The sequence below is a fragment of the Narcine bancroftii genome, chromosome 3 (assembly GCF_036971445.1).
Source record: "Narcine bancroftii isolate sNarBan1 chromosome 3, sNarBan1.hap1, whole genome shotgun sequence".
Lineage (NCBI taxonomy): Eukaryota > Metazoa > Chordata > Chondrichthyes > Torpediniformes > Narcinidae > Narcine > Narcine bancroftii.
Genome location: NC_091471.1, coordinates 355,465,752 through 355,492,948, shown reverse-complemented (window position 1 = coordinate 355,492,948; position 27,197 = coordinate 355,465,752). Strand labels below are relative to the sequence as shown.

Sequence of the window (27,197 nt, the reverse complement as noted above, 5' to 3'; positions counted from 1 at the left end):
GGAAGGTTCCAAGAGGGACAGATTAAATTGTGTCAGAGCCCCAAGATTAATTCAAATGTACTTGCAGTAAGGGCAAAGTAGCAAAATTCACAATATGGTTGAGTTGTCAAAGTGAAGCTCTTCGGCCCTCTGCTTTAGTCAACGACCAGTATCTGAACAGAATTTAGACTCCTTTGCAGCCACTGATTTGAAGGCTTCACCTAGACATTTCCAAGTGGGAGCTTGGCTCAATTCCCAGGTCCAGGGTTTGAAGCCTGGATACTTGTTAAAAGCCTGCTCATGAGTAGATTTTTTATTGGGCATGCACAGTATTTTGGGCTTTTTATATCCTGAGGGAGCCACAAAACATTTTGCAGCAACTGACTGGACTGAGATTCTAGTTGCAAAGTAATGTCAAATTAAAGTTTTTTGGGGGGAACGAATTTGCTCTTTTTTTAATTTTGGAAAAAGTTTTAAGTTAAAGACTCACACTGGGTTTCAAAGTGATTGAAAGGGATTCTGCCTCACCTCCAGCTGATCCGATGTCTGAATCTGATACGTGTGTAATGGAGAACCTCGAAAGAGTGGCGGGAGAGACGGTGAAACGCGAGAAGCGTGTCTGCTGCACTTGGGTGTGCGCAGGGCCCTTGGGAACAGTGCTGGAGGAAGCTTCCGAGGGCAACAAAGACCCTTCAGTCACCAAGGACGACTTCACTGACACCAGTGGAAAGTCATCATCCCATTCGAAGCCGCCACCTGTTACAAAAACGAAAGGCAAGTTAACTGGCTTCAAAGGTTTTCCTCGCAGCTGATAGCACTGACTTTCAAAGTGCCCACACCCGTAATTGGCTGACATGAGGGTAACACATCACATGACGCACTAAACCAGGCCTTTAAAGATTTGCAGCTAGTGCTTTCTGGGAGTATTATGAAAGGCAGAGATAAGTTAGGAGCTCTGTGAAGTTAATGAAGAGAGGCTTATTGTCATATACACAAGTACAATGTACAGACACATCAAAATTCTTACTTGCTGCAGCCGCACATGTACGCAAGATACACCAACTATTGTATTATAAATTAAATTACTATAATACACATGCACAAAAATATAAATAGCTGCACTGTTCAAGATCAGAAGAAGCTGCAGAAGGTGGGGAATGCAGCTCAGAGCATAAAGCAAACTTCCCTCCCCTATGTGGACTCCCGCTGCCCAGGAAATCTAACTTACACACTGAAGGACCCATTGCACCCCAGACAGTCTCTTCTCCCATCAGAGAGAAGGCTCAAGAGTGTGAAAATGTGCAACAACAGTATTAAAGACAATTTCTTCCCTGCAGCCATCAGGCTCCTGAATTAACCCTACAACAATGCTCTCCTGCTGCCCTTGCTTGGTGCTAATTTATTTTTATTGTAATCCTGTAATCTGTAAATTCTGCTGTATGTCCGCGAAGCCAAGCCAAAGAAGATTGAATGTTGCAGATAACCAGTTGGTCTGCTCGCAGAAGAACCCCCACTGCACAAGTTATTTTGTGACAAACAAGAGACTTAAAATTAAAAGGATAGATCAATAAATATTCAGAATGTCAATTAGTGCAAAAATAAGTACATTTCAATGGTGCAAACAGATTTCTTGGTGGTCCCGAAGTAGCTTATGGTTAGGGTAGGGCAGCCTGATATCTATTGGAAACAAAAATTGTTCGAGAACCGTGAGAAACAGAGACTTGCAGAAATTTAGCAGCTTCTGCCATGATTTCTTGGAGAATGCTCCAGTCTGGGAAACGTGTGTGCTCTCTGTGTTAGCCGGAGAAAAGCTTGAGACCCGCACTAAAGGCAACAGCCCAGCAGAGGGCAGGCATGGGCCCAGCAACAGCTTGAAATCTGTGGGAGATGGTGAGTAGGAGACCAGTGAGTGAAAACTTGCCACGGCCTCAATGTGTTTAGCAGGCTTCAGCAAGCTCACTCCTAAAATAAAGGAGAGGAGTTATAGTCATGAAGCTATTCCAGATAAATTAAGGTTAGGCTTGAAGAAATTAAGATGAATTAGGATCATAAAGAGAGCTTTTGGCATGTTGGCCTTCATAAGAACATGAAATAGGAGCAGGAGTCGACCAACCATTCTGCCCCAGCCATTCAATGAGATCATGGTTGATCTAATAATCGGCTCATCTCCACCTACCTGTGTTTTCCCCATATCCCTTATTTCCCCTTCCATGTAAAAATCTATCCAACCTTGTTTAAAATATATTTACAGAGGTTGCCTCCTTCAATGGGCAGCAAATTCCACAGATTCACCGCCCTCTGGGAAAAGCAATTCCTCCTCATCTCTGTCCTAAATCTACTCCCCTGAATCTTGAGGCGATGTTCCCTAGTTCTAGTCTCACCCACCAGTGGAAACAATGTAACTATCTCTAACTTATCTATGCCTTTCATAATTTTATATGATTCTATAAGATCCCCTCTCATTCTAAATTCCAGCAAGTACAGTCCCAGACGACTCGATTTCTCCTCACAGACCAACCTCCTCATCTCTGGAATCAACCTGGTGACATCTCATAAATCAAAGCAGTGAGTTGGGATGTTATGGTAAAGTTGTACAAGTCATTGGTGAGGCACAGATCTGGAGTATTGTGTGCAGTTTTGGTCAACCAACTACAGGAAAGATTATTAATAAGATTGAAAGAGCAGAGAGAAGATTGACCAGGATGTTGCAGGACTTTAGGAACTGAAATAGAGGGAAAGGTTAAAATGCGAAAGTCAACAGATGCTGTGATTGTAGTAAAAATACAGAAGTGCTGGCAGAACTTGAAGGGCTCAAGCCCGAAACATCAGTTATATACCTTTACCTCCTATGGACGCTACGAGACCTGCTGAATTCCACCAGTATTTTTACCACAGGGAAAGGTTAACAGATTAGGACTTTATTCCCTAGAGTGCAGAAGAAAGAGGGGAGATTTGATAATAATGAGTATGATAGAATAAATGCAAGTATGCTTTTTCCACTGAGGTTGGGTGAGATTCAAACCAGAGTATATGGGTTAAGGATGAAAGTATCCACAGGTGATGCCTGTCTGAAATGCCACTGAGTGAAACACAGAAGTCTGCAAACACTGTGATTGCAGTCAAACACAGAAATGCTAGAGGAGCTCAGTAGTGCCCATAGGAGGTAAAGATATTTTTCCGATGTTTCGGGCCTGAGCTCTTCCTCAAGGTATGAGTGAAAAAAATATAGGCAGAATTAAAGACTGGGGGAAAGAATGGGCGTGGAAGGAGTCCAGCCCAATAAACAAAAGGTGTTAACTGGAGCAGAGGAAAGGTGAAAATTGATTTTGGCTCTGTGAAAGGAGTCAGGAGAGAGAGATAGAGCGTGCTAGAGGAAAGATAACAGGGGAAAGATGAAGGGGGAGGGTTGTTAAAGGAAACCAGAGAAGACGATATTAACGCCATCCGGTTGGAGGGTGCCAGATGGAAAATGAAGTGTTGTTCTCCAATTTGCAGGTGGTCTCAATCTGGCAATGCATGAGTCCATGGACAGACAGTCAGCAAGGGAATGGGGTGGGGAATTGAAATGCTTGGCCACTGGGAGATCTACGCTGTTGTGGTGGACAGACTGAGTTCCTCTGCATTCCTGTGTTTAGAAATGCCACTGATACTGGGTGGACTGGGACCAACTTCAGCCACACTGTAGACTGCTGATAAAATTAACATTACTTTCTTCAACAAAGCCTCTATGTGAAGAATCACTGGAGGTATTCTGTCTCTCTGTTGCCGTGGAGACATTGCCACTCTTGTCTAGGGTGTTGTCAGCTGGGTGCTGGTGGGCTGGATCAACATCTGGAATGTTCTGCTCACTTAGTTCTCCTGTTGGACTTTCCTGGAAGTAAAAACAGATGTTTGAGTGCACTTCCACACACTGTATTGCTGTAGTACCATTCTTATTCCTTCCACAGCACCCAAAATTACCATAACGCTAGGTCAAGGTTCAATTGTAGGCAACAGGCAATGATGATGAGTGGTGACGGGTCGCGTCATCAATGACTTCACCATTGGTTTTCTGTAGATGGTTGGGATCGTGTTTCACAGATGGTGCTGTGATGGATATCTCATTGAAAATCTGCGGAGTGTGGCGGAGAGGATCAGTCTAAGACATAGGAGCAGGAATAGGCCATTCAACCCATTGTGTCTGCTCTGCCATTCAATCATGAGCTGATCCATTTTTCCACTGCTCGGCCTTCTCCACATAACCTTTGATACCCTGGTTAATCAAGAACCTATCAATTTTTGCCTTAAATTCACCCAATGACCTGGCCTCCATAACTGCCTGAGGCAGCAAATTCCAGATTCACCAAACTCTGTCTAAAGAGATTCTAAGCAGATGGCCTTCAATCCTGAAGTTGTGCCCTCTTGTCCTAGACTCTCCCATCATGGGAAACAACCTTTTTACATCTACTCTGACTATGCCTTTCAACAATGAAAATGTTTCAAGGGGATCCCCCTCGTTTTCCTAAATTCCACTGAATACAGGCCAAGAACAGTCAAACCTCCCCCATATGATAAACTTTTCATTCCCAGAATCATCTTTGTGAGCCTCCTCTGAACCCTCACTAATGTCTGAAATCTGGAGCCCAAAACTGCTCACAATACTCTGTGAGGTTTCATCATTGCCTTATAAAGCCCCAATATCTAGAATCTCATTCTCCAGGCTATTGGCGGGGGGCGGGGTGGGGGTTTGGTGGGTGTGGAGTGGAGTGAGACTCATTGGGGGACAACTATAACTAAGGTGGGAGAAAATACCACAGGAGAACCCAGAAAGGTGGGGGGGGGGTGGGAAACTGTCTTCGAAGGTGTAAGCTCCATGTCAGGCCTTGGAGTCTGGACGACAGATGGCTCAGACCACAGCTAACCTCAAATCTCAGCTGCTGACTTTTGGAAGGGGAGCCATCAAGAAGTTGGGTATTTGTGGGCTCAAGGACCAACAACTTTTCAGTGCTGTGCTATTGAAAGATTGTGGAGAAGATTTAATAGAATGTTGCCAGGACTTCAGCATTTGAGTTACAGGGAGAGGTTATTCCCTGGAACGTTGAAGAATGAGGGGAGATTTGATAGAGGTATAAAAAATTATGAGGGGTATAAGTAGAGTAAAAGAATGTATGGTTTTTCCACCAGATACAAACCAGAGGACATGGGTTAAGGGTAAAGGGGTGAAGTTTAGGGTTAGGGTGGTGGGAATGTGGAACGAGCTGCCTGCTGAATGAGGGATCAATTTTAACATTTAAGAAAAAGTTGGACAGGTACATGGATGGAAGAAGTATGGACTAAGTTAGGCCAATGGTACTAGGCAGAATAAGGGACTACAAGGGCTAAAGGGCCTGTTTTCTGTACTGTAATGTTCCATGACTCTAAGGACCAGTGATGTGTATTGTCCTCAACCCCTGTGTCTGCAGCCTTTCTTGTTTAACTCGATGTCGTGACCCCTGCCGCTCACAATTCATAGTTGACAACATGGACCTTGGAATGTTAAGAGCAATGTCTGACTTTAGCCGGGACAGTCTAAACTGGGGGCAGCAAATGGAGGAGGCCAATAAACTCACAGAATGGGTCAGTAATTAGCAGAAGAAGTTCAACATGGACAAGTACAGGGATTTACATTTTGAAGAGGTTACCTTTCACTGGTTCTGACAAAAGATCATCAACCTCTCTCTCTCTCTCTCTACAGTGCGGACAGACCTGCTGAGTGTCTCCACCATTTTCTATTCTATTTTATATATCTTAGAAGATGAGGTCAAAGAGCAGGTCAAGTAAAATGATCTCCAATAGTTGCATGACAGGTTAATAAAACGAGACCAACGGTCTTGGAATTGTTTCTCGAAGGACAGACTGATATGTAGAGAAGTTACACTGGATCTAGATCAATTCGATCACACTTTGTAGTTCTGGTTGCTAAATTATAGACACAGAGGCAATTAAGAGAGTGCAAGGACAGATTTACACGCTGATGCCAGAAAGGCAGGCTTTTTGAATCAGTTGGTAGCATCATGCTTATTTCAAGGGGTACCTGCTTCTTTGGACACACTTGAAAGTCCATTGGGTACTTGTGTGAGTGAGAAGATATTGGCATGTTTGGTGACCTGATTTACTGCTTGTAATGGGGGACTGAGGTGTCACTGACTGATTTGAGGACTTTGCAACTGTGACAGTTTCCAGAGGTACAGTAACAGGGAAGCAAGCAATGGATTTCATTCAAAAGTTAAAAAATTAAGATGTTTAAATATGTGGCAAAACAGCAAGGGTGGCATGGTTAGAACAACATTATTACAGTGCCAGTGACTGGAGTTCAAATCTGGCACTATCTGTAAGGAGTTTGTTCGTTCTCCCTGTGTCAACATGGATTTCATTCGGTTTCCACCCATCCTTCAAAATGTACAGGGTTTGTCGGTTAATTGGAGGGCACAGGCTTGTGAGCTGGAAGGGCCTGTTACCGTGCTCTATGTCTAAATTTTCTGTATATACTCATGTAATAGTCTAATTTTTTTGGGCCAATTTTTCTGGTCAAATTTGGGAGGGGTCATACATTTGACTGCAGTAATTACCTGTGACGTCCAAGGTGTCGGGAACTCAAATGGTCGGGACTAGGTGGTAAGTCCGCGTTCGGGGCATCGGGAGCAGATGGTGGGTGGCCGGGGCCGGGGCCTAGGAAAAACCTCGGATAGTTGGGCGGCTGAGGCAAGGATCTGTGGTAGGGTGTCAGGAGCTTGAATAGGCAGGTGGCTGGTGTGGGAATCTGCAGTCGGGGCTTCAGTAACTCCAGTGGGCAGGTGGCTAAGGTGAGAATTTGTAATTGGGGCATCAATAGCTCCAGAGGGGAGGCAACTGGGGTGAGGATCCATGGACGGAGCGTCAGTAACTCCAGTGGACAGGCGGCTGGGGTGAGGATCCACTGTCAGGGTGTCGGGAGATCGAGTGGGCAGGTGACCAGTGCAAGGATCCATGGTTGGGCATCAGGAGCCCGGATGGGCGAGCAGTCAGGATGAGGATCCATGGACAGGGCATCAGGAACTCCAGTGGGCAAGTGGCCGGGGCAAGGATCCGCAGTCAGGGCATCGGGAACTCTGGTGGGTGGGCGACCGGGGCCAAAAATATTGGGTTGACTTTTACTTGGGTCATATGGAAAACATGTGATTTTTGGGCCAAAAAGAAGGGGGAGGGTTGAATTTTACATGGTATCAACTATTACACAGTATATACGGTAAATGTTAAAAAATTTAAAAAATTAAATTTAGAGCAATCTATGTGCTAAAACTTTGAGCCACACAAATTCTCGTCAATATCGACTCAGTTTAGAACCTTCATGATGTTAGAACATTTATCATCATGAAAATCAAACTTTCTCTGTAGTTTGTGTTTTGTTTATTATTTTGGATCTAGCGTCACCGGCATTGACAGGCATGTCCAAGTGCCCATGTTAAGGGTGGTGTGGAGTCAATCTCCCTGATCTGCTGCATTCCTCTTGGTGAAGATGGTGAACGTCGGGACTGCCCAATGTTCCAACACATTTCCAAGATGGGATGGCGCGCAGCTTTGAGGGGAACCTGCCAAGGACGACATTAGCACGCTTTTGGACATCGTCGATGGATGATGGAGGCAAGGTTAGATGAAGCTGCGAGGCTTGTGTGTCACAACTGGCACTGGCATTGGAGAAGCAGATGATGCCAAGATTCAAGGCGAGGATGGATCACTGGCTGAAGGATTGGGATGAATACAGGTCAAACTACTCAACAGTGCAAAGGGATAATGGTCAGTTGGGTTTAAAAGATCTGTATCTATTGTTATCTTCATGTGGCCTTATTTTGCCCAATTTCCAAAGAAAATTGGGAACTAAATGGAACAGCACAGCAGACACTAGATTATTCAAATTGCAATCACTGTAACCTTTCAAATCAACGCCACATTAACTCCAGAAGCACGGCAGTGAATTTAGAACACTTAAGTAGGGTTAGAGCAACATGAATCCTTTACACAATTAACTCGTGGAATAGAATATGACAACAACATGTTTGTTGATGTTACAGAGACAATTATGAATTATTAATGCTAAGAATTGTGCCATAGATCTAATATTCCATAAATATCACTGCCATCTCTAGGGATTCAAACAAGAAGCCGCCATTTAGTCACTGACACTGAAGCAGTCGCTGCAAACACTAAACTGATGCTTAGGCAGGATGTGGGCATTGGAAAGGTGACAATGTTCGGAAGATGCACTGCCTCGCATTTGCACTGACTGACAATATTACAGCAGAGTACAGGCCCTTCAGCCCATGATGTTGGGCTGACTGATCAACAATCTAATTTTCCCTACCTCACACTCATTTTTCTTACATTCATGTGCCTAAGAGTCCTTTGAATTTCCCTCTTTGTCTCAGTCTCCATCGCCGCCCTCACCAATACATTTCAGGCCCCCACCAACCTCTGGGTAAAAAACATATCTCCAACATCCCCCCCCCTAAACTTTCCTGCACTCAACTTAAACTAATGTCTTCTGGTATTTGCTATTGTTGGCCCAGGTAAAGGGTGCTGGCTGTCCACCCTACCTAAGCCCCTCATAATCTTATTGTACTGAGTGGGTGAATCTATCATGTAGGATCATGAAATTGACATGTAGGGATTCAAAGCTCCATTCGATGAAAGTTGTATATTTGTGAACCAGAGAACGACAGCTTTTTAATAAACCTCTCAGAAGCATATGTTTCTGCTTGACCTCCTCCATCTAGCTGCATGACTCATCTTCCTTCACCTCACCCCCTTCTTTCCTCGTTCACCCTTTGTTGGACACCTACCAATCAAAGGCCTCCGTCTCCCAATTCCACCCTCACTCTCCCCACCTGTTCATCATCCTTCACCACTTTCTGGTTGGCCAGTCCCGTACTGGCCCCTGCCCAAACCCTCTCACCATAAACACAGGCTGTCTCCACCTGCACCTTTCTCTCAGTGAGGGGTCCAACCCAAAGCACCAACCCGTCCTTTATCTCCCACCAATGCTGCTCAACCCATTGAGTTCCTCCAGCGTGTTTGTTGTTCAGGACCAGCACCTGTGGTCTCTTGTGTTTCTTAGCACTCTCATAAACAACTTCATTCTCTCTGTGAAAACACAGACATGGTGACAGAACTCAGTAGGCCTCACAGCATCTACAGAAGGTAAAGATATATAACCAACATTTCAGGCTTGAGCCTTTCTTCAAGGGATGCTTCTCTCTCGAACTCGATCCCTTGCCAAATTTATGATTGATAGTGGAAATAGTGACAGCTGTCCAATACTGTGATGAGGCGTCCCAAGGGAGGAATAGGTTTGGTTAGTGGATGGGCAGAGGAGTAGAAAATGCAGCTTAAGAACATAAGAAATAGGAGCAGGAGTTGGCCATCCGGCCCATTGAGCCTGCCCTTCCATTCAATGAGATCATGGCCCATCTGATGATTGGCTCATCTCCACCTACCTGCCTTTCTCCATATCCCTTAATTCCCCTATGTTGTAGAAAACCTTGTCTTAAATATATTTACTGAGGTCACCTCCACCGCTACAATGGGCAACAAATCCCATAGATTCACCAGCCACTGGGAAAAGCAGTCCCTCCTCATCTCCATCTAAATCTACTGAGGCTATGTCCCCTGGGTCTGTTCTCACCTGCCAACTGGAGAGGTGGGAGTTTTGCTTCTGGAGATCCCCTGGCCACAGAGAACTCAACCCTCCCAAAATGCAGGATCCTGCAAATAACCAGTGAAATCTTGCTTCTGATGCTGTGAAATAATCGCAGTAATAACCTTTTTGTCTCAGTTTGTACCTGGTTACGTGCAAAATGGTGATTTTTAAAATAAAATCAGACATACAGCACGGTAATAGGCCCTTCTGGCCCATGAGTCTGTACTGCTCATACACAGCCAAGTGACCAATTAACCTACTAATCCATAAATGGTGGGACGCAGAGGAATCCCAAACAGACACGGGGAGAACATACAAACTCCTTACAGTTAGTGCTGGATTCGAAACCGGGTCACTGGCACTGTGATAACTGCTACGCTAACTGTGCCGCCCACGCTTGGGTGAAAGGTGTTTCTAACCCACTCCATACCTGCCATGCTCATGAGTTCTCAAAGGTAAGCAGATGCTTCAGTGGGTTAGAGTAACACCAGGTTGACCTGACCTACCTGGTCAAAAAGGTAGACGGTGACATCGTCGTAGAATGAGACGGCCTTTTTCTTCCTTTCTAGGTCCTCGCAGAAAGCCTCACACATCAGGTTTGGTAACTTCAGGAGGCTGCGTAGATTTCTGCTGTCATCCTTTTCTGTGACAACGATGGGGACCGTGGGCGTATCTTCCTCACTCTCTTCACTGTGCTCCTGAATGTTGTAGATGCCGAGTTCCTCGTCAGAGTCATCACTTTCATCTTCGTCTTCGTCTTCCTCGTCGCCATCTTCCCCACCGAAGGCTGGCCGGGGATCTCTGTTGAAGCCCAGGGAAGGCAGCTCCAAGGACAACTGGATGGACTGGACCTTGGGGACGATGCAACTCTCCAACTTCTCTTCCACGTTCAAGGAGTACTGCTGGAATGTCCTCCTCCCCACCGCAGTGTGCTGAAACCCAACAGTCTCGTGGCTTTGCTCAGACAGTTGCTCTTCTAGTATCAGCTCCGTGCCATCAAAGATGCAGCCTGATGGCTTGTAAATGCATCCCTTCTTCGGGAAGGTCACCTGCTTATTGAAGACCAGACCTTCTGAACCACAGCTGCTTTGAAGTAATCGATCTTTGTTATCTGAACGGACGCAAGCTCCTTCTTCAAACATCTGCCTACAAACAAAATAGTCCGCCTTCACTGTTTCTGCTTCATTCCCATTTTCTGAGTCTTGAGAGTGAAACTTTTCCCTTATTTCTGGGATTGATAAAGATATCATTTGTCCCTTTGGGTCTGTTCTTGTGCAGCAGCTAGGTTCATCAGTTTTTAGATTTGATGAGGTCTCAGAGAGTTCCTTCGATTCTGTTAATTCCGTCACAAGGCCATCTCGAAAACTTTGGGTCAATATGCAGTGCTCAGACTTCGTGCCTGCACTACTCCGACCCTCTACTTCCACGAGGCTGATGCTACTGAGTTCCGAGCAATTCAGGGGCACCTGGTTAGCCTGCGTCACGGCAATGGTTGCTGGGTGCTCCTTGTTTGGTTGCCCGAGGTCAATCTCACCTTGCAAGAGGTCATCTTTCTCTGAATCAAAGGCCTGATATCTTTCCGACTCAGGGTCATAGTCTGAGAAGTATGCCGAATCCCTGTAGGAGCTGGTTTCGTCGAGGCTCAGGGGTTCGAAGTCTACCACCGTCTCGCTGGCTTCCTTCATCCCAGGGACGAGGCTGGCCTTGCCAGACTTGTTGAATGCCTCGGGGTCCTTCTGTTCAACTGGCTCCTTCAGGACAAACTCAGGGGACTCAAAATTCTCGGTGTCATAGCCACTGTCTACAGCCTTTGGCTGCAGGGATGCATAGTGTGAGGTCGGACTGAACATATCACAGGAGCTGGTGGTGGAGGGGATATCGAGAGACTCCAGTGAATCAGGAGTCCCCACCAGCTTCTGCAGAGACTTGTGAGAAACCACCAGGTCGCTGTTTTCGCAGTCCTGTCCCAGATCTGTAAATATTCCTGACGTTATGTCTGTTTCATCGTCACTGCACACATCTGTTTCGATAAAGCTGGCACTGGAGAGGGTCTTTATGGGAGAGCTGTCAGAGTCTTTGGGAAGGACGTGGTCACCTCTGCTGGGCGAATCAGACGGGGGACTGGTGCTCAGGTCTGTCACTGCAATGTCCACCTGCAGGTGGTTGGGCATCTGCCATTCTTGGACTTCAGCTCCAGGTTCTCCATCGGTCGTCGGTTGATTGGACCACTGGATAGTGATTTCTGGCTGAAGGCTGCGACTGAGAATTTCCGCACCCAGCTCGGGCAATTCGATCCCAGCAGGACCACCCCGCACCTCACTGCAGCGGTTCCTTGCAATCACCCCCAGCAAAGGATCGAGCTGTCCCTCACTCCCTGAGACCTGGACCCTGTTGGGGCACACCGCTCCAACCTCTTCCCCAGCAGGCCCAAAGCCAGACGGAGACTGGCTCAGACTCACAGAGTCCTCGCCTGCTTCTCCACCCTGTGCCTTCCATTTGGACTCCGTAACTGCTGCCTCTGTGGGACTGTGGGCTTTGGAGACCACAGGCTCAGGCGGTTGAGAAAAAGATAGAGGCGTTAAACTTTGTAGTGTGGACAGATTGGTTTCTGAAAAGTCACTGTGGAGCTTTCCACTGACTATCCCGGAACCTTTACCCTCCTCCTCCAGTGACTCTTCTGCTGAGACCGTGTTAAATTCACAGAATTGCTGCTCCTCGGACTCGAAAGTGAGGAGGTTTCCTTCATCTGTGACAGACAGGTTAACCTGTCTGCATGGCATATCTGAGTGCTGAGCATCATGGGTAACTGCACCATCTGAAGCAGCCTCCGAGCCTGCAGTATTACCCTGCGTGCATGTCAGCCCCTCCTGCTGCATCTGACTCATCCCAGTCTCGTCCAGCTCCTCATAAGAAGTGACAAACAATGGGCTGGAGTCCTTGAGGGAAGAGGGTACTGATGGGGAAATCCCTCCTGGATCCTCGAGGGCACTATCTCTGGAATGTTCCACCCTCCACTCGTCGCTATCTTCTGGACAATTCCCCAGCCAATATTGGCTGGTGTCCTCGAAGATGAAATCCTCGAAGTATTCCTGGGCCTTGCCCCTGCTGAAACACTGGTCGCTTTCCCAGGGATCCTGGGAAGCTGAGGGTCCTTGACCCAAAAGGGGCTCCATGGTCAAGGAGATGGTGGGGCTGCTTTCGGAATCATCCGCCCCATCCTGGCCATGCACTCCTCGCCATGACGACGGCTCCACCTGCAGCCCCGCATCGTACTCTGGGCTATAGTGGCACATGGTGTAGTCCAGGTCCATGTTGCACTCTGAAGGCTCCTCAATGCGGATGTAGTACTCGCCAGTCACCGAGGGGCTGTGGGCGCTGATGACTGGCACCACTCCGGGCGGCTTCAGGCTCTGCGGGGGTCCGCACTGCTGCCTGGACTCATAGAAGGAGTTGGAGGACACGGGCGAGATGCTCAGGCTGAGCCTTCCCGAAGCGCTGCTGGGGAAGTAGATCTCCTGGTACTGGGCACTGCTGTGTGTCAGGCCCACCGGGGGCGGCTGGTAGTTGTCTGTCTGCGTGTGATCCCACTTGTATTCGAAATTGAGGCCTTGGCTGGTCTCCGTAATGGTCAGCACGTCATCTGCCTCAGCATGAAAGCTGTTTGTCCCAAACTGCTCCAAGAGAGGGAAGGAGGAGACCTCAGCCGCATGGCTGGAGCTCGAGCCGCAGGGCTTCATGGCGTTCCAGCGCCTCTCAAACTCCTCCTCTGCGTCGCTGGACGCTTTCGCACACAGGTAGCTGAGGAGTAGGTGGATCTCATCGGCTGTGGGCCTCTGTTCTGGCTGCAGCCAGCAGAACTGCATCACCTCATACCTGCAACCACAACGGAGATATTGTTTGCTTCAGGTCCCAGCCCTTGGCTGCTGTGCTGCACCTCTGTGTGTTCTGCAGGCTCTGAACCCTCCCACACTTCCAACTGCCCTCCGCCTTCACCACTGCCTTCTGCCCAGTACTCTACACATCTTGGCACATTCTCGGATTCCTTCCCCCCTGCATACCCATACCATCTGCCCCGTCTCGATAAAGGGTCCTGACCTGAAACGCTGGCTGACCACTTCTGCCCACGGATGCCGCCTGACATGCTGAGTCCTTCCTGCAGTTCACTGTGTGCCCGAGAGGTTGATGTCATGGCAGTGGGATGGAGGGAGATGCCAGGATCTCGGAAAACTGGCAGAATGGGGTTGCCATTAAAGCAGAACCGGGAATAGGCAGAGAGAGGCACTATTGGGTTGGAAAGGACACTGTCTGATTTTGGTTTATTCACAGTAGATGCAGACTGACATAAATGCATTCCTGATACAGCATAACACACAGGAACAGCGAGAGAGTAGGAACAGGAGAAGGCTCCTCAATTCTGCCCGTCCATTCAATATGATCATGGGTGACCTCTTCTGTCCCCAGTCCCCATGCCCTAAATCTAAATTTTAACTTCCTTCACCCTGGATATTTCTAATTGCCAAGCCTCCACCACCCTCTGGGTCAGAGAATTCTAGAGACTCACTATCCTCTGTAAACAGAAGAATTTCCACACGCCTCCACGTTGAACGGCCTGTCCTTTACCTGGAGGTGCAAATACATGAGGAGGACGTACCAGCGGTCAGACAAGGGCAAGTTCAGCAGAGGTTTTGGCAGTTTCAGCTGCTGCTCTTTGATGGCGTAGGTCAGCACCTCTTTGTCCGAGCACCGGTGATACGGTTGGTTACCAAACTCAAAGAGCTCCCATAAAGTTACACCCAGGGACCTTTTGGAAAGAACAACAAAGGAGCCAATGGGAGTAAAACATGAACGTCTGCAGATGCAGTAGTGAGTGAAGTAAAACCTCAAAGCTGGAGAAACTCAGCAGGTCAAACAGTGCCCTTAATATAGCAAAGATCAAGATACAAAACCAACATTTCAGGCTTGAGGCCTTCTTCAAAGTATGAGCAAAATGTAGTCAGGTCCCTTAACAAAATGGTGGGGGGGGGGGGTAGGAGAGGAGCACAAGCCAAGAGAGTAATAGATGAGTAAGGGAGTGGGGAGCACCAGCAAACGGGGGGTTTGGGGGGGAATGGCTCTGTGAATGGAGTGGCAGGCAGGAGTAGAGAACCGTGGATGGTCAGGGATATCAAGGGTCCCCTCAGGAAAAAGGAGGCATACATTATACATTAGATAGAGGCTGCTTGGAACAAGCAAGTCCCTTGAGGAGTACAAGGGGTATAAGAATACATTTTAGAAGGAAATTAGGAGGACAAAATGGGACATGAGATATCCCTTTCAAAGAAGGTGAAGGAGAATCTGAAAACCGTTTTTGTGTATTACAAGAATAGCTAGGAAGAGAGTAGCTTCCTTGAACTAGAAGTGTGATCACCTGCATGTGGAATGACAGGAAACCGGTAAGATCTCAAATGAAAATTTGTATTTACTGTGGAGTAGATCATGGAAGTTAGTGAGTTCAGGGAGGGGTTGAGGGAAGCATATCAGTATTGCAAATGGCAAAGTATTCGAGGCCTTGAAACACAAGAAGTGGGGCCTGGCCAGGTTTATCCTACGCAAAGCACAGGAAGCCAAGCAGGAGTGCTGGGGCTCCACTGAGCCCTGGCAGAACTTTCTTAGGCAAAGATGAAGCATCAAAAAACTGAAGAGTGACTCTCATTCCAGAAGGGCACCTGGACAAAGCCAGGGAGCTACAGGCTGGAAAGTCTAACATCAATGGTGGGGATTCTGAGAGATAGGGTTTATTTGTGTTTGGAAAGGCAATGACTGATTCTGGATACTCAGTGTGACTTTGGGTGTGGAAAATCACGTCTCACCAATTTCAGTGAATTCTTTGGCGATTTGGCTCAATGGAATGATAAGGAGAGGACGGGTAGATGTGGTCTCTGTGAACAATATCAAGGCAAGTGTTTAAGGTTCCCTGATGTTGGAATGTTAGATGGTTCCTGGACACTCAGGAACATTGAAAATTCCTTGACATTGGGTCATGGACTGTTCCCATTTCCTGGGAGTGTGGAAGGTTGTCAGATATTGGGATAGATATGGATATTGGGAACATGGAATATTCCTGAGAACGAGATTTGGAATGTTCTTGGGTATTGGAAACATGGAACATTCCTGAGGACGGGATTGGGAGTGTGTGGGTATTTGGAATATCCTAATTTGGACTCTTCCTCCATCTTGAGGAACTGCAGAATCATTTGGAGTTATATCCATTGAGAGTGCACTGATCCACTTTCCCGATGTTGGTACACAGGACAGAGAAGCTCTCGTCGCCTGCTCACCAGATATTACTGATCTTGGTTTGATCCACTACCAGCAGGTTCCCATGAACATCATCGATGAGCTCGGGTGCGATCCAGCGTAGAGGAATCCAGAGCTGGTCAGGGGTAATCAAGTAATCCTTCTGTCAAAAAAGCATTATAAACCAACAGTCACACCACTCAGTTTCAGAGAATCCTCACCAACAAATTCACCACAGAGACTCTAAGTTGGAACGGCCATGCACAAACATGCTGGGGAAACTCCGCAGGTCACGTGGCATCCAGAGGAAGTGAGACCTGCGGAGTTTCCCCAGCACGTTTGTGTGTTGCACGCGACCGCAGCATCTGCCGTCTTTCATGTTTGACTCCAAGTTGGAGCACCGCTGTTTTCAATTAAATGTCAGCAACTGTGCTATTTCCTTTGGACTTTTACAAGTCAGTTGTTAGTTCCGAGACTGGGAATTTTCTGCGAGCAGTTTTGATGTGGATCCAAACCACGGCCAAAGTGCGGTGCATCTTGGTGAGCTATCTGTATAGCATGTAAAACCCATGTCAATAATGTCACTTCTCACACACCTTCCTGTGTAACCACAAGAAGATGCAACAGTAACCCTTCACATCTTCCCAACCAGAGAACCAAGCCATCCTTCCAGGTGAAACCACAATCCCTTTCTACTCCAGCTTGGTACGCCACATTCATCGTTTGCCATGTGCAATCCTCTTCTGTGGTGACTGCTTTTTGTCCACAAAAGAACCTTGAGCTTCTGCTCTCCTGTCACTGTCGTTTACATCCCACTCCCACTCAGATCTAGATCTTCAACCAAAATTGTTTCACTGATGCCCAATATAAATTAAGGGAACAGCACCTCATCTTCAACTGGGCTGATAATAACCCTTGGAACTCAACCACATCTGATTACACTGGACAAAGAAGATTTTGCTTCCTGAACTCTTTTGGATGTATTTTATGGATTTTGGGCCGCTGATCATGAAAATCACCTTAAAGACCATGTACCATGTTTTAGACATAACCTATTTTTGTGATTTCCTATCATATTTTTAGTTTTCTTCAAGCATACAAAAAACCATTGAGTGCAACACGTCATGAAAATTCATTTTCTGCATTCGTACTTGGACGTCTTCCCCTCTGATCTTGGTGCAGTCGGCGACAAACGTGGTGAAAGGTTTCACCAGGACATTGCGGCCATGGAAAAGTGGTATCAGGGCAACTGGAATCCATCAACCCTGGTCAACTATTGTTGGACACTGACACGAGAGACACCAAATGCTGAGTACAAACGAAAATCAACAGCAAAACATTTGTAGGTCAGTTGAACTAATGCAATGTGTCAACATTATTACATGATTAAACATGCTAAATTCAAGAAAAGTTAATTTAATGTTTCTCCAACTTCCTACCTGAGCCAGCACATCTGAAATTATCTTTGTGTTCAACTTGTTGAAGTTGTCTGTCATAATCTCCAATTTTTTTTTCAGGAAGCAAAATTGTTGTCCAGTGTAATCAGGCATTCCAGCCGCGTAATGCTTCCAGGAAGCCCATTATTATGTCACTCTCTCTGTTGACACCTGCTGGACCTCCTTTCTTTATTCACCAGCTCCACCCTGCCCCCATCACTGTTGCAAATTGTTCTCTCGTGCCTCAACGCAACACGTTTTATATCTAAAAGCTCCCCAATGCTAATGGAAAGTGAACCCTGTTTCCCTCTTCACTGATGCCGTCTGACCTGCTGAGTATTTCTAACATTCCCTGTTTTATTTGAAACAGTGCTAAAACATACATAAGGTGGCAGCCAGAAATCTGTGTGACCTTAACAGGGTTCACCTTGGAGAAAGAAACTCTTCTCATCTGCATTAACTTCCTTTAGAATGATACTCAGAACTGGTCTCTCAATGATGGTATCCCACCAACTATGGCAGAAGAACAATCTTGCATCACAAAGCATCATTGCACCAAAGCGAATTCCAACCACGGAATCTTCCAGCTTCTGACCTCAGCACACCTCACAAGCATTCATTGTGCAATAGTTGTGGGAAACACAATCACTGGCCCTTAATGGTTAGAGGAAAGCCAACTGGTTCCTAGCGGCAAGACTGAGGCTGCGACTGAACAATGGCCATTGGGTGAGGAGCTCTTTGCAATAAAGCTGCAATCCAGAGAAAGGCCCTGAGTGAGGTAACTTTGGGAAATCCAAAGATCTTGTACTTGGACAGGAGATGGTTCAATGGTGACCTAGGTCTTCAGGGAAGTGAATATTGGGAGATGTTTCAGACTTGCACATTCACCAGAGTCTTAGCTTAAATAGGGCTCAAAGAATGACTGAAAATCCCTCCCATCCACCACAAAGTATCTTTGACTGAATACCATCAGGAAGGAGGTACAGGAGCATCAAAATCAGGACTGCCAGGCTGGGAGATAGCTTCATCCCGCAGGCTGTGAGATTGTTGAATGGTTTCCTGTAACATTTGGCCTCTTATAAATGAATGATTTAATTATTCCAAACCTTTTACATATATTTATTTTATATATTTATGTATATATGTGATATTATGAGCACTGTATTGTGTGTATATGTGTGTACACCGTGGTCCAGAGAAATGCTGCTTTGTTTGGTTGTACAGTTATTCAAGGAACCAGTACCCTCAAATAATCGGCAAAAATAATTATCTGAAAATAAATAGGGAAAAAATATGGATGTTTAAAATTGGCATCCCCAAGCAGTCAGTTCACCAATCCATGTAACAGGAAAATTCACTTACCCGGCATCTACTAATCCCCATTGGTGCTGGATACCAGGGGTTTTATTGTATATGTAGTTTCAAATGATAATAAACTTTAATTTAAACTCAATATCTAATATAAATTGGGTGGCATGGGTTTCACGGACCAGAAGGGCCTTCTCACCACGCTGTATCATTAACATTTAAGAAAAAAATCTTCTTGGCTTCATCTCTTTTTGTCAAGCATTGACCCTTGGGAGCAAGGAAAACCAGTAACAACAGAATCCAGCTTGTGCGATCAAATAGTTAACTTTGGAAAATCAGTATTAAAGTCAGTGTTTTTGCTCTGTGAGTTCGTGATGCAGTCGCCGTCATTCTTGGTGTGGTGAACTGCTGTACACTCACTTATCTGGCTCTGCCTCATTCTGTGACTGTACCTGTGGCTCCTCCCTCTTGACTCCAACACCATAACCCCTCCCCAGAAAGTCTGGGTCGCAGCACAGAATGAGCTTCAAGTGTGTTGGAAATAAAAAGCCTATTGTTTCTGACCAACTGAGTATTTCCAGCAAGGCCAGGGGTGTTATTGGCTTACCTTGTACCGGTTGTGAGACAGCCCATAGTCGCCGATTTTCACAGTCAGGTCTGGAGACAGCAAGCAGTTGCGCAGGGCCAGGTCACTGGGGAGAGGAGAGGCATCAGGCGTTATTGGGAAAGATTTGGAGACTATCAATTGACTTGAATGTTTTTCCCTTGTCAAGAACCCCTCAGCCAAGCTAACAGACAAAACTGACAAGGAGAAGAGAAAGACTTGTATTCAAAGAATTATAGACCCTTTCCATCCAGCACACAGTAGCTTTGACCTACTCCCATCACAAAGGAAATAAAGCAGCATCAAAATCAGGACTGCCAGGCTGGGAAATAGCTCCTCACAGGCTGTGAGATTGATGAACTGTATCCTGTAACCGAGTAAATCTTTCCAAAATATTTATATAGTGTACAGCAAAATCCCTGTTATCCAGAATTCAAGCGACCAGCAACCTCAGCCAACCGGCAAAAAAATTGCAGAAAAATTATTGGAAATAAATGGGTAAAAAAATACGGAAGTTTAAAATTTGTGCGCCTCGCAATTAGTTCCCCATTCATGCAACACGCAGTCTCAAGCAACTGGAAAACCCACTTATCTGGCAACTACCAATCCTGTAGGTGCTGGATACCAGGATTTTACTGTATTTATTTAAAATATCTCTATGTACTGAGTATTGTGTGTGCACTGTCAACTGGAGAAACACTGTTTCTTCTAGTTGCACATGTACAGTCAGATGATAATAAGGTTGAATTTGATTTCACATCCCTTTCAGCAGATCCCACAGGTAACTAAGAGTGCAGTCTCTGCCATAGTATAAGGCAACCAATTTATGTACAGCAAGTGTGTTAATGAGACCAGCATCTCCAGCCCACTCTTCCCTGCCACAGCTATCCCCAAGTAAGAGCCTGCAGGTAGTGTCTTCTTTGAGTCACAATGTTGTGGGCTCAAGTCCCTTTTTACCAATCAGCACCCCAACCCAAGAGCCATATGCAAGAGACCCACAATGACAGAGATCCCACTGTTAGGATACCGTGTAAAAATAGAGACTCGGTTTTCTCCCTCATGTGTTAAAGGTTTCCAGATCATCTTAGTTCTTAGGTGTGGTACTTAACTACAGGTTGACTTGCCTGGTTAACACTCAAAACAAAGCTTTTCATTCTTTCTCTATACACATAACAATCATTCAAGTCCCTTTCACCTATGGAAACAGATTACCTGGTCACTGATCACACAACTGATTTTAGGAGTTGGTCAAATACTGTCTCCTAGGTTCTCCACATGGTCACGGTCTCTGATAGGCTGCAAAGCATGTTGGGACAGCCCATGTTTGTGTGAGGCACTGGAAAAAGGCAGGCCTGCCTCCCACCCTTAACCAAGGCTGGCCTTGGCTTGGCAGTTTAGCCCCATACATGGCCGGCAATGCTGAGATGGACCAATTAGAATCAAGGAACAGAGCCAGTAAAGGAAGCCATTTGGTCCATGGCATCTCTACTCCCCCTGCCTGTTCTCTGTAGGCCTATGAATTACTTTCTTTGTTGCTGTTTAATTTCCTTTGAAAACCCCCGATTGCTCTACTTGCTTTACATCTACGACTGCAACAACACCATCTACAAATTCGCTGACAGTACCAAGATAGTGGGTTGTATAAAGAGGTGATGAGTCAGCGTACAGAAGGGAGATTGAAAACTTGGCTGAAGGGTGCACTAACAACAAGATCGCCCTCAATGTCGCCAAAACCAAGGAGCTGATTGTTGATTTCAGGAAGAAAAAACCAGAGGTGCACGATCAAGTGATCATTGGGGCATCAGAAGTGAAGAGGGTGAGCAAAGTTCTTGGGAGTCACGATCTCTGAGGATCTTTCCTCGAGCCAACACACTAAATCTGAAATCTGAATCTGATTCTAGATCCACCGTCTCTTACAGGCACTGAGTACCTGCTCATCACCAGTCTTGATGTAAATCAGTGTGTCCTTCTCATCTCCTTTCTACCTTCCTTCCATTGTATTAGCCACACCTTCTATTCCCTGAACCATCTGTCTCCTTCAATTTACTCCATCTAACCCATTCATGGCTTTCTCAACCTCTTCTCAACCTTCTTTAGTCCAGCCTCTCCAATGCAACTTCAGAACAGGAATACTCATCAATGGAATCATTCCAGCCCATTTCTCCCAGGGTGCTTCACATCCTCCCTGATGGTGACTGGAGGCATTTCTCCCCTTGTGTCTTTTCAATACTTCGATGTGACTCCCCTGGAGGAGATAACCTGGATGAAACCAGCAATGGCATGAGAGGCCAAGGCCATTCTGGCTGCGATCACTGATGAAGGCAAACTGCTTGAGCCAATGGGATTGGGGAGCATCTGAAGCAATTAACATCCATTCACAGAATTATCGCGGGGATTGATACGGAAGATAGGAAGGACCTTTGTCCCGAGGTGGGGTGTCTGAGGCAGGGTTAAGGTGAATCTCAGGAGGATGTTTCACACACAGAGGCTGGTTGGACTCTGAGAAGGAGATGAAGATCTTCTCTCAATATTTAAGAAGCCTCTCGACAAACACCTGAACTGCTGCAAACCTGAAGGTTATGGACCTAGTCTGGGTGACTGGGATTAGTACAGATGGGTTGAACGTGGAGTCATGCAGCACAGAGAGGGCAGCTTTGATGATCATTCTTTTTCTCCCACTGATGCTGCTCGACCTGATGAGTTTTCCTGCCAGAGTGTGTTTGGCTTCAGTCCCCAGAGTTTTCAATCTCCTCAGTGCCTGCAGAAACAGGCCCTTTCTTGCCGATCAAGATGTCTTCCTGAGCTCATCCCTTTTGCCAGTACTCAGCCCATGGTCCTTTCAACCTTTTCTATCCACATACTTGTCCAAATATCTTCGAAGCAATGTAATTTCCCTCTGCCACTTCCTTGGAGACCTCCTTCCACACACCCTCTCTGTGAAAGACTTGACCCTCAGATCCCCTTTAAACCTCTCTTCCCTTACCTGAAATAAAAGGTGCAGCCGTGCTTGATGGAAGGGCCTGTTTCTGTATTGAATGACAATATCTTTCATACAATCCCATTGCCTTCACTTTCACCCACTCCCTTCATCTTCCTCTTTCAACGTCACTGATATTGTTTAACTGATCATTGCATTGAATATTCCACTGACCATCCCACAACATTGACCCATGCCACCTCGTTGAGGAAATAGTAGCCAATCCCAAGAGAGTGGAGAATGCCCAGCATCACACTGTCCAATGGCAGAGGCTGTAGCCAGGGTCAGGAGGTCAGCTGGATGCGAGGTGAGAGGTCAGACTCCACAACAAAATCACTGATGCTGGAGCCTCAGCGTCACGCCGTCAGCATCAGGATGTTGTTGCAGGGAGTGACCAAGGAACTAGCAGAGACCTGGTCAGCACAAACTGGGGCCTGGGATCTGGGGGTGAGCTGCAGGGAGGAGTGGGGACGGGAACAGGGCAGGGGGAGGGTCAGGGCCTGGATGGTGGGGAGGGGAAGGGGGAGGAGAGGGCAGGGAAAGGCAAGGGCGATGGTGGACAGAGTGGGAAGAGAAGGGCAGGAAAGGTGGGAGGAGTAAGGGACGTGGGGAGGGGTGAGGGTGGACAGAGAGGTGGGGAGGGGTGAGGGTGGACAGAGAGGTGGGGAGGGGTGAGGGGGACAGAGTTGGAGAGGGGTGATAGGGACAGAGAGGTGGGGAGGGGTGAGGGGGGACAGAGAGGAGGGGAAAGGGTGAGGGGGGACAGGGAAGGGGCGAGGGGGGACAGGGAAGGGGCAAGGGGGGACAGGGAAGGGGAAGAGGGGGGTAAGGAGGGGAAAGTGGGTGGGAGGAAGGATGGAGGAGAGGCAGAGACATTGGGCTTTGAGGAGCAGGAAACATGGAGGGAGGGGCTGGTGGGTGGGGAGAGGAACAGGAAGGAGAAAATGGCTTCAGATGAAAGTGATTAACCTGACCTGTTGCCAGCAGTCACTGCAAAGCCAAGCCAGCAGTAAAAATAAAGGAAAATAACCACACAACAGGAGACAAAGTAATCATTATTGTCATAATGAAGGAGGGAAATAAGCCTTCATTAAATTTTAAATAAACTCACACAACAGAACCCAGTGACTGGTGACTTATCAGTTAGCCAAGGGATCCCAACAACAACTGCAGCAACGGGTCACTGCCCCAATGTACCGTCATTCAATCAACTGTGCTGAAAGTTTCCCCCTCCAACACTACATTGAAGTCCAGTTACGTACACCTTTCTGTGTTCAAAGTGTGGGGAGCTCTTGGGTTGGCAGTGGAACGCGAGGTGTATTTAGTAACAAAGTTTGAATGTGAGTTTAAGTCAGGTGAGACAGCAGGTGGAGCAGTTCACAACTCCAAGATGCTAGTTCAACGCTGTTTGTAAAAACACTGAACTCAACTGGTTTATTCAGTATCTAAAGGAGACAAAGATACATGCAAATTAGTGCAAGATAAGTTGTTTCCCCAATTTGTGGGTGGTCTCCATCTGGCAGTACACGAGCAGACCATGGACAGACATGTTGGCAAGGGAATAGTACAGAGAATTGAAATAGGGGGCTACTGGGAGATCCACGCTATTGCAGTGGACAGAGCTGAGGTGCTCTACAAAGCGATGTCCCAGTCTGTGTCCAGTCTCTCTCCAATGTAGAGGAGAGACCACAGTGGAATAGACCAGTTGAGTTCCTCCAGCATTTAGGTGTTTTTATAATAATCACAGCATATGCAGCCTATCATGTTTCTCTCAACCCTGTGTTGACTTTGCGCATTTACCCCAGGTGTTCCCACTCCCTTGCACTTTTCAATGTGCTGTTTGGTTAACTGGAGCTCATGAATTACCCTGCTGGTGTCAACAAATGGCAAGAAGAATCAAAGGGGAGTCAAATGGTGTGTGTGTGTGTGTGTGTGTGTGTGTATGTGTGTGTGTGTATGTGTGTGTGTGTATGTGTGTGTGTGTGTGTGTGTGTGTGTGTGTGTGTGTGTGTGTGTGTGTGTGTGTGGGGTGAGAGAGAGAGAGAGAGAGAGAGAGAGAGAGCGAGGGAAGATGGGGACAGTGTCTGTAGACTTCTGTGTTTCACTCCTCCTGTATTATACTGCCAGAGTGAATTGGCACTGAGAAGAAAGTGGACTTTACTGGGTTCTCGGAGATACCTGCTGTCAGATGGGAGATGAGAAGAAGTTCTAGGGGAGGGGTGAATTCTTTCCAGGTCTGGTTGCTTTTCTCAGGGGGGGGGGGGGTTGGGTAGGCTGAAGTGAATGGTGGGTAATGTTTTGTAATGGCTAGAGATAGTGATGGGTTCGATGGAGGGTTTCCTGTGGTAGGTGAATGTTTTCCACTGTGAGGGAATATCTCCTCCAGTCAGCAATTTTGATGAAAAATGCAACAAGTATTCATTCCCACCAATATTTTGTTTTAATTTAGAGACACAGCATGGTAACTTCTAGCCCTTGAGTCATGCTGCCCAAATACATCCATGTGACCATTTAATCAATGCATTGCCATTGCCAGGGGAGGGGGTGGAGGCTGGTACAGTAGGGACATTTAAAAGACTCTTAGACAAGCACATGGATATTAGAGGGTTATGGGTGTAAGGTAGGGAAAGGTTTAGATTGAGGATATATTTGGGTTGGTACAACATGATGGGCTGAAGGCCTGTACTATAAAGTTATATGTTCTAACCTGCTAACCCTGGATGTCTTAGGAATGTGGGAAGACCCAGAGGAAACCCATGGGGAGAACGGACCAACCCCTCATAGACAGCAGTGAATTCAAACCTGGGTTTCTGGTGCAGTAACAATGTGGCACTGACTGCTATACTAACCTTGCCACCCTAGATGGTATCCTGGATGAGATACAACGTGGACACGCTGGCTGCTGGAGGCAGTGGCCCAAATAAAAAGACAAATAGAAAAGCTGTAAGAATCCATAAGATGAACTCACATAAAAATGGAATGTTAGCTTGTGTTGAAGAACGTAGAACACAGAGCAGCAGAGGAGCAGGCCCTTTGGCCTGCGGATGTCTGTGCTGGACATGATGCCCAAGGCAAATCTCTTCTGCCTGCACAAGGTCCATATCCCTCCATTCTCAGCGCTGCTCAGGCAAGTCCCTACCTGTGGATGAAATTATGCTTGTGGAGATGTTGGAGACCAGACGTGACCTCACATGCCATTCTCTGGAGGGTCGTGGGGTCAGGAGCCAGCTCATCTGCAGCGCGGTGTGTCCTCAGGTAACCCTTTAAGTCACCCTTTAACACAGAGCACAAAACGGGTTCAGGCATTCTGCTCATCTCCGAGGTCAACAGAACCCATTGATACCCCCGGCTAGTACACAACTTTTCGGTCGATATGACTCAAAGCACAGAAACAGGCCCTTAAATTAAATGTAGACGTATAACATGGTAACCCATTCCAGCCCACAAGCTCATGCTGCCAAAATACACCAATTAACTTACAACCCTGTACATTTTTGAGCACCCAGAGAAAACCCACTCTGGGTGAATGGACAAATGCCTTACAGACAGCGGCAGATTCGAACCCGGGCCACTGTAATAGCAATGCATTAACTGCTGCGCTAACCGTTGCTAACACATCGAGCCCACGCCAACCATAAAACACTCATCCTATTCTAATCGCATTTTAACCTCGTTATCTCTCTCACTCACGTTCACACTGGGGTCAGTTTACAGAGGTCAATGTTACTGAGGTGAACGATGGTTTGATGGGAAGATGGGGGAGTGTTGCCTTCTTGTCTCCCACCAGGCTCTCTTTAATCTCTGATCTGATTGCTCCTGGGACAGGGCTGCTCTGGGTTAAACCCCACCACCTGGATCAGGGGTTCCACGAGGAAAAAAACGGAGGAGGTGACTGAGAAAACCCACCTCCTGCCCAATTTGGGGAATGTTGGTAATGCTGTGGATCCTTACAGAGGACTTCTGCACACTCCCAATGCAGGGCTTGAGGTTCTCAATGCCATGTTCAATGTTTCCCCCTATATATGGAGCAGACATTGGACTCCTCCTGAGTCCATGGGGATGTTGTATTTTCTCAAGGAAAAAGAGTATACCTGTGAACCTCCTTCTCTCGCTCAGTAATCTCTTCCCATAACAGAGGACAGACTGGGGACTGTTTTGGTAGTTTACTCTCCAGCCCACATAGACCCATGAGCAAAAATACATGCACACATATACTGACATACACAAATGCACATACATGCACAGGTTCACCCATACACACACCTCAAATACAGACATACAAGCACATTTATCTGACATGCACAAGTTCACATATGAAAACAAAAATACATGGACAAATACACTTATCCACATGCAGTCACCTATGTATATATAGATGCTCGTGCACACAAACAAACACATATATATGCACACACAATCACTCATACGTTTATTCACACATACACATGCATGTGAGCACACATATCTGTGCACACGCACACAAATTTCTACAGGTCTACACAGAAATGTAAGCACATACACACAAAAATGCACACATTACATGCATGCATACAGAAATGTACACACATGTATATATACACACACATACACGCACACACTCCCCCAAATAAATTAGTGTTCACAGGGATCTTAACAGTAGGCACGTTACTGATCCACTGGCAGCAGGAGGAGAACTTTCAATAAATCTTTATCTCTAGTACAATTTACGGTTGAATTCAATAAAATGCAATGATTAAATGTTCTAATAAAACTCTCACAGACATCTTATTAATCAATTACTGTATGGCATCTTGTTAGAGTGCTTGGGTTTTCTATGAATTTGCACAATGCTTCTGTCACAGGTTGGTGGCTGTTTTCACGGGAGCATATGTCTAATGGTACCCCAGGAGCTGCAATGTTTGGGTATAGCCACCAGGAGACACAACA

The 27,197-nt window shown here is 46.5% G+C and overlaps 1 protein-coding gene across 8 annotated transcripts in view; it reads right to left on the bottom strand.

Annotated features, from left to right (window-relative positions):
• aatkb (apoptosis-associated tyrosine kinase b) overlaps positions 1-27,197 on the bottom strand; it is an 88,261-nt gene that overhangs the window by 16,469 nt on the left and 44,595 nt on the right. For 5 of the 8 annotated variants that reach the window (XR_011354854.1, XR_011354855.1, XR_011354856.1 and 2 more), the window contains 7 exons: positions 25,411-25,544; positions 19,298-19,382; positions 15,988-16,109; positions 14,322-14,471; positions 10,177-13,543; positions 3,688-3,850; positions 508-735 (listed from right to left, as the gene is read on the bottom strand). Coding sequence is in view for 1 of the 8 variants with exons in the window: in XM_069929948.1 (XP_069786049.1) it covers positions 508-735; positions 3,688-3,850; positions 10,177-13,543; positions 14,322-14,471; positions 15,988-16,109; positions 19,298-19,382; positions 25,411-25,544 (4,249 nt within the window). In the remaining 7 variants the exon portion in view is untranslated. Of the gene's footprint in view, positions 1-507; positions 736-3,687; positions 3,851-10,176; positions 13,544-14,321; positions 14,472-15,987; positions 16,110-17,385; positions 17,892-19,297; positions 19,383-25,410; positions 25,545-27,197 lie in introns of those variants that run through there. The other 3 variants (XR_011354858.1, XR_011354860.1, XR_011354859.1) reach the window with 3 other exon arrangements.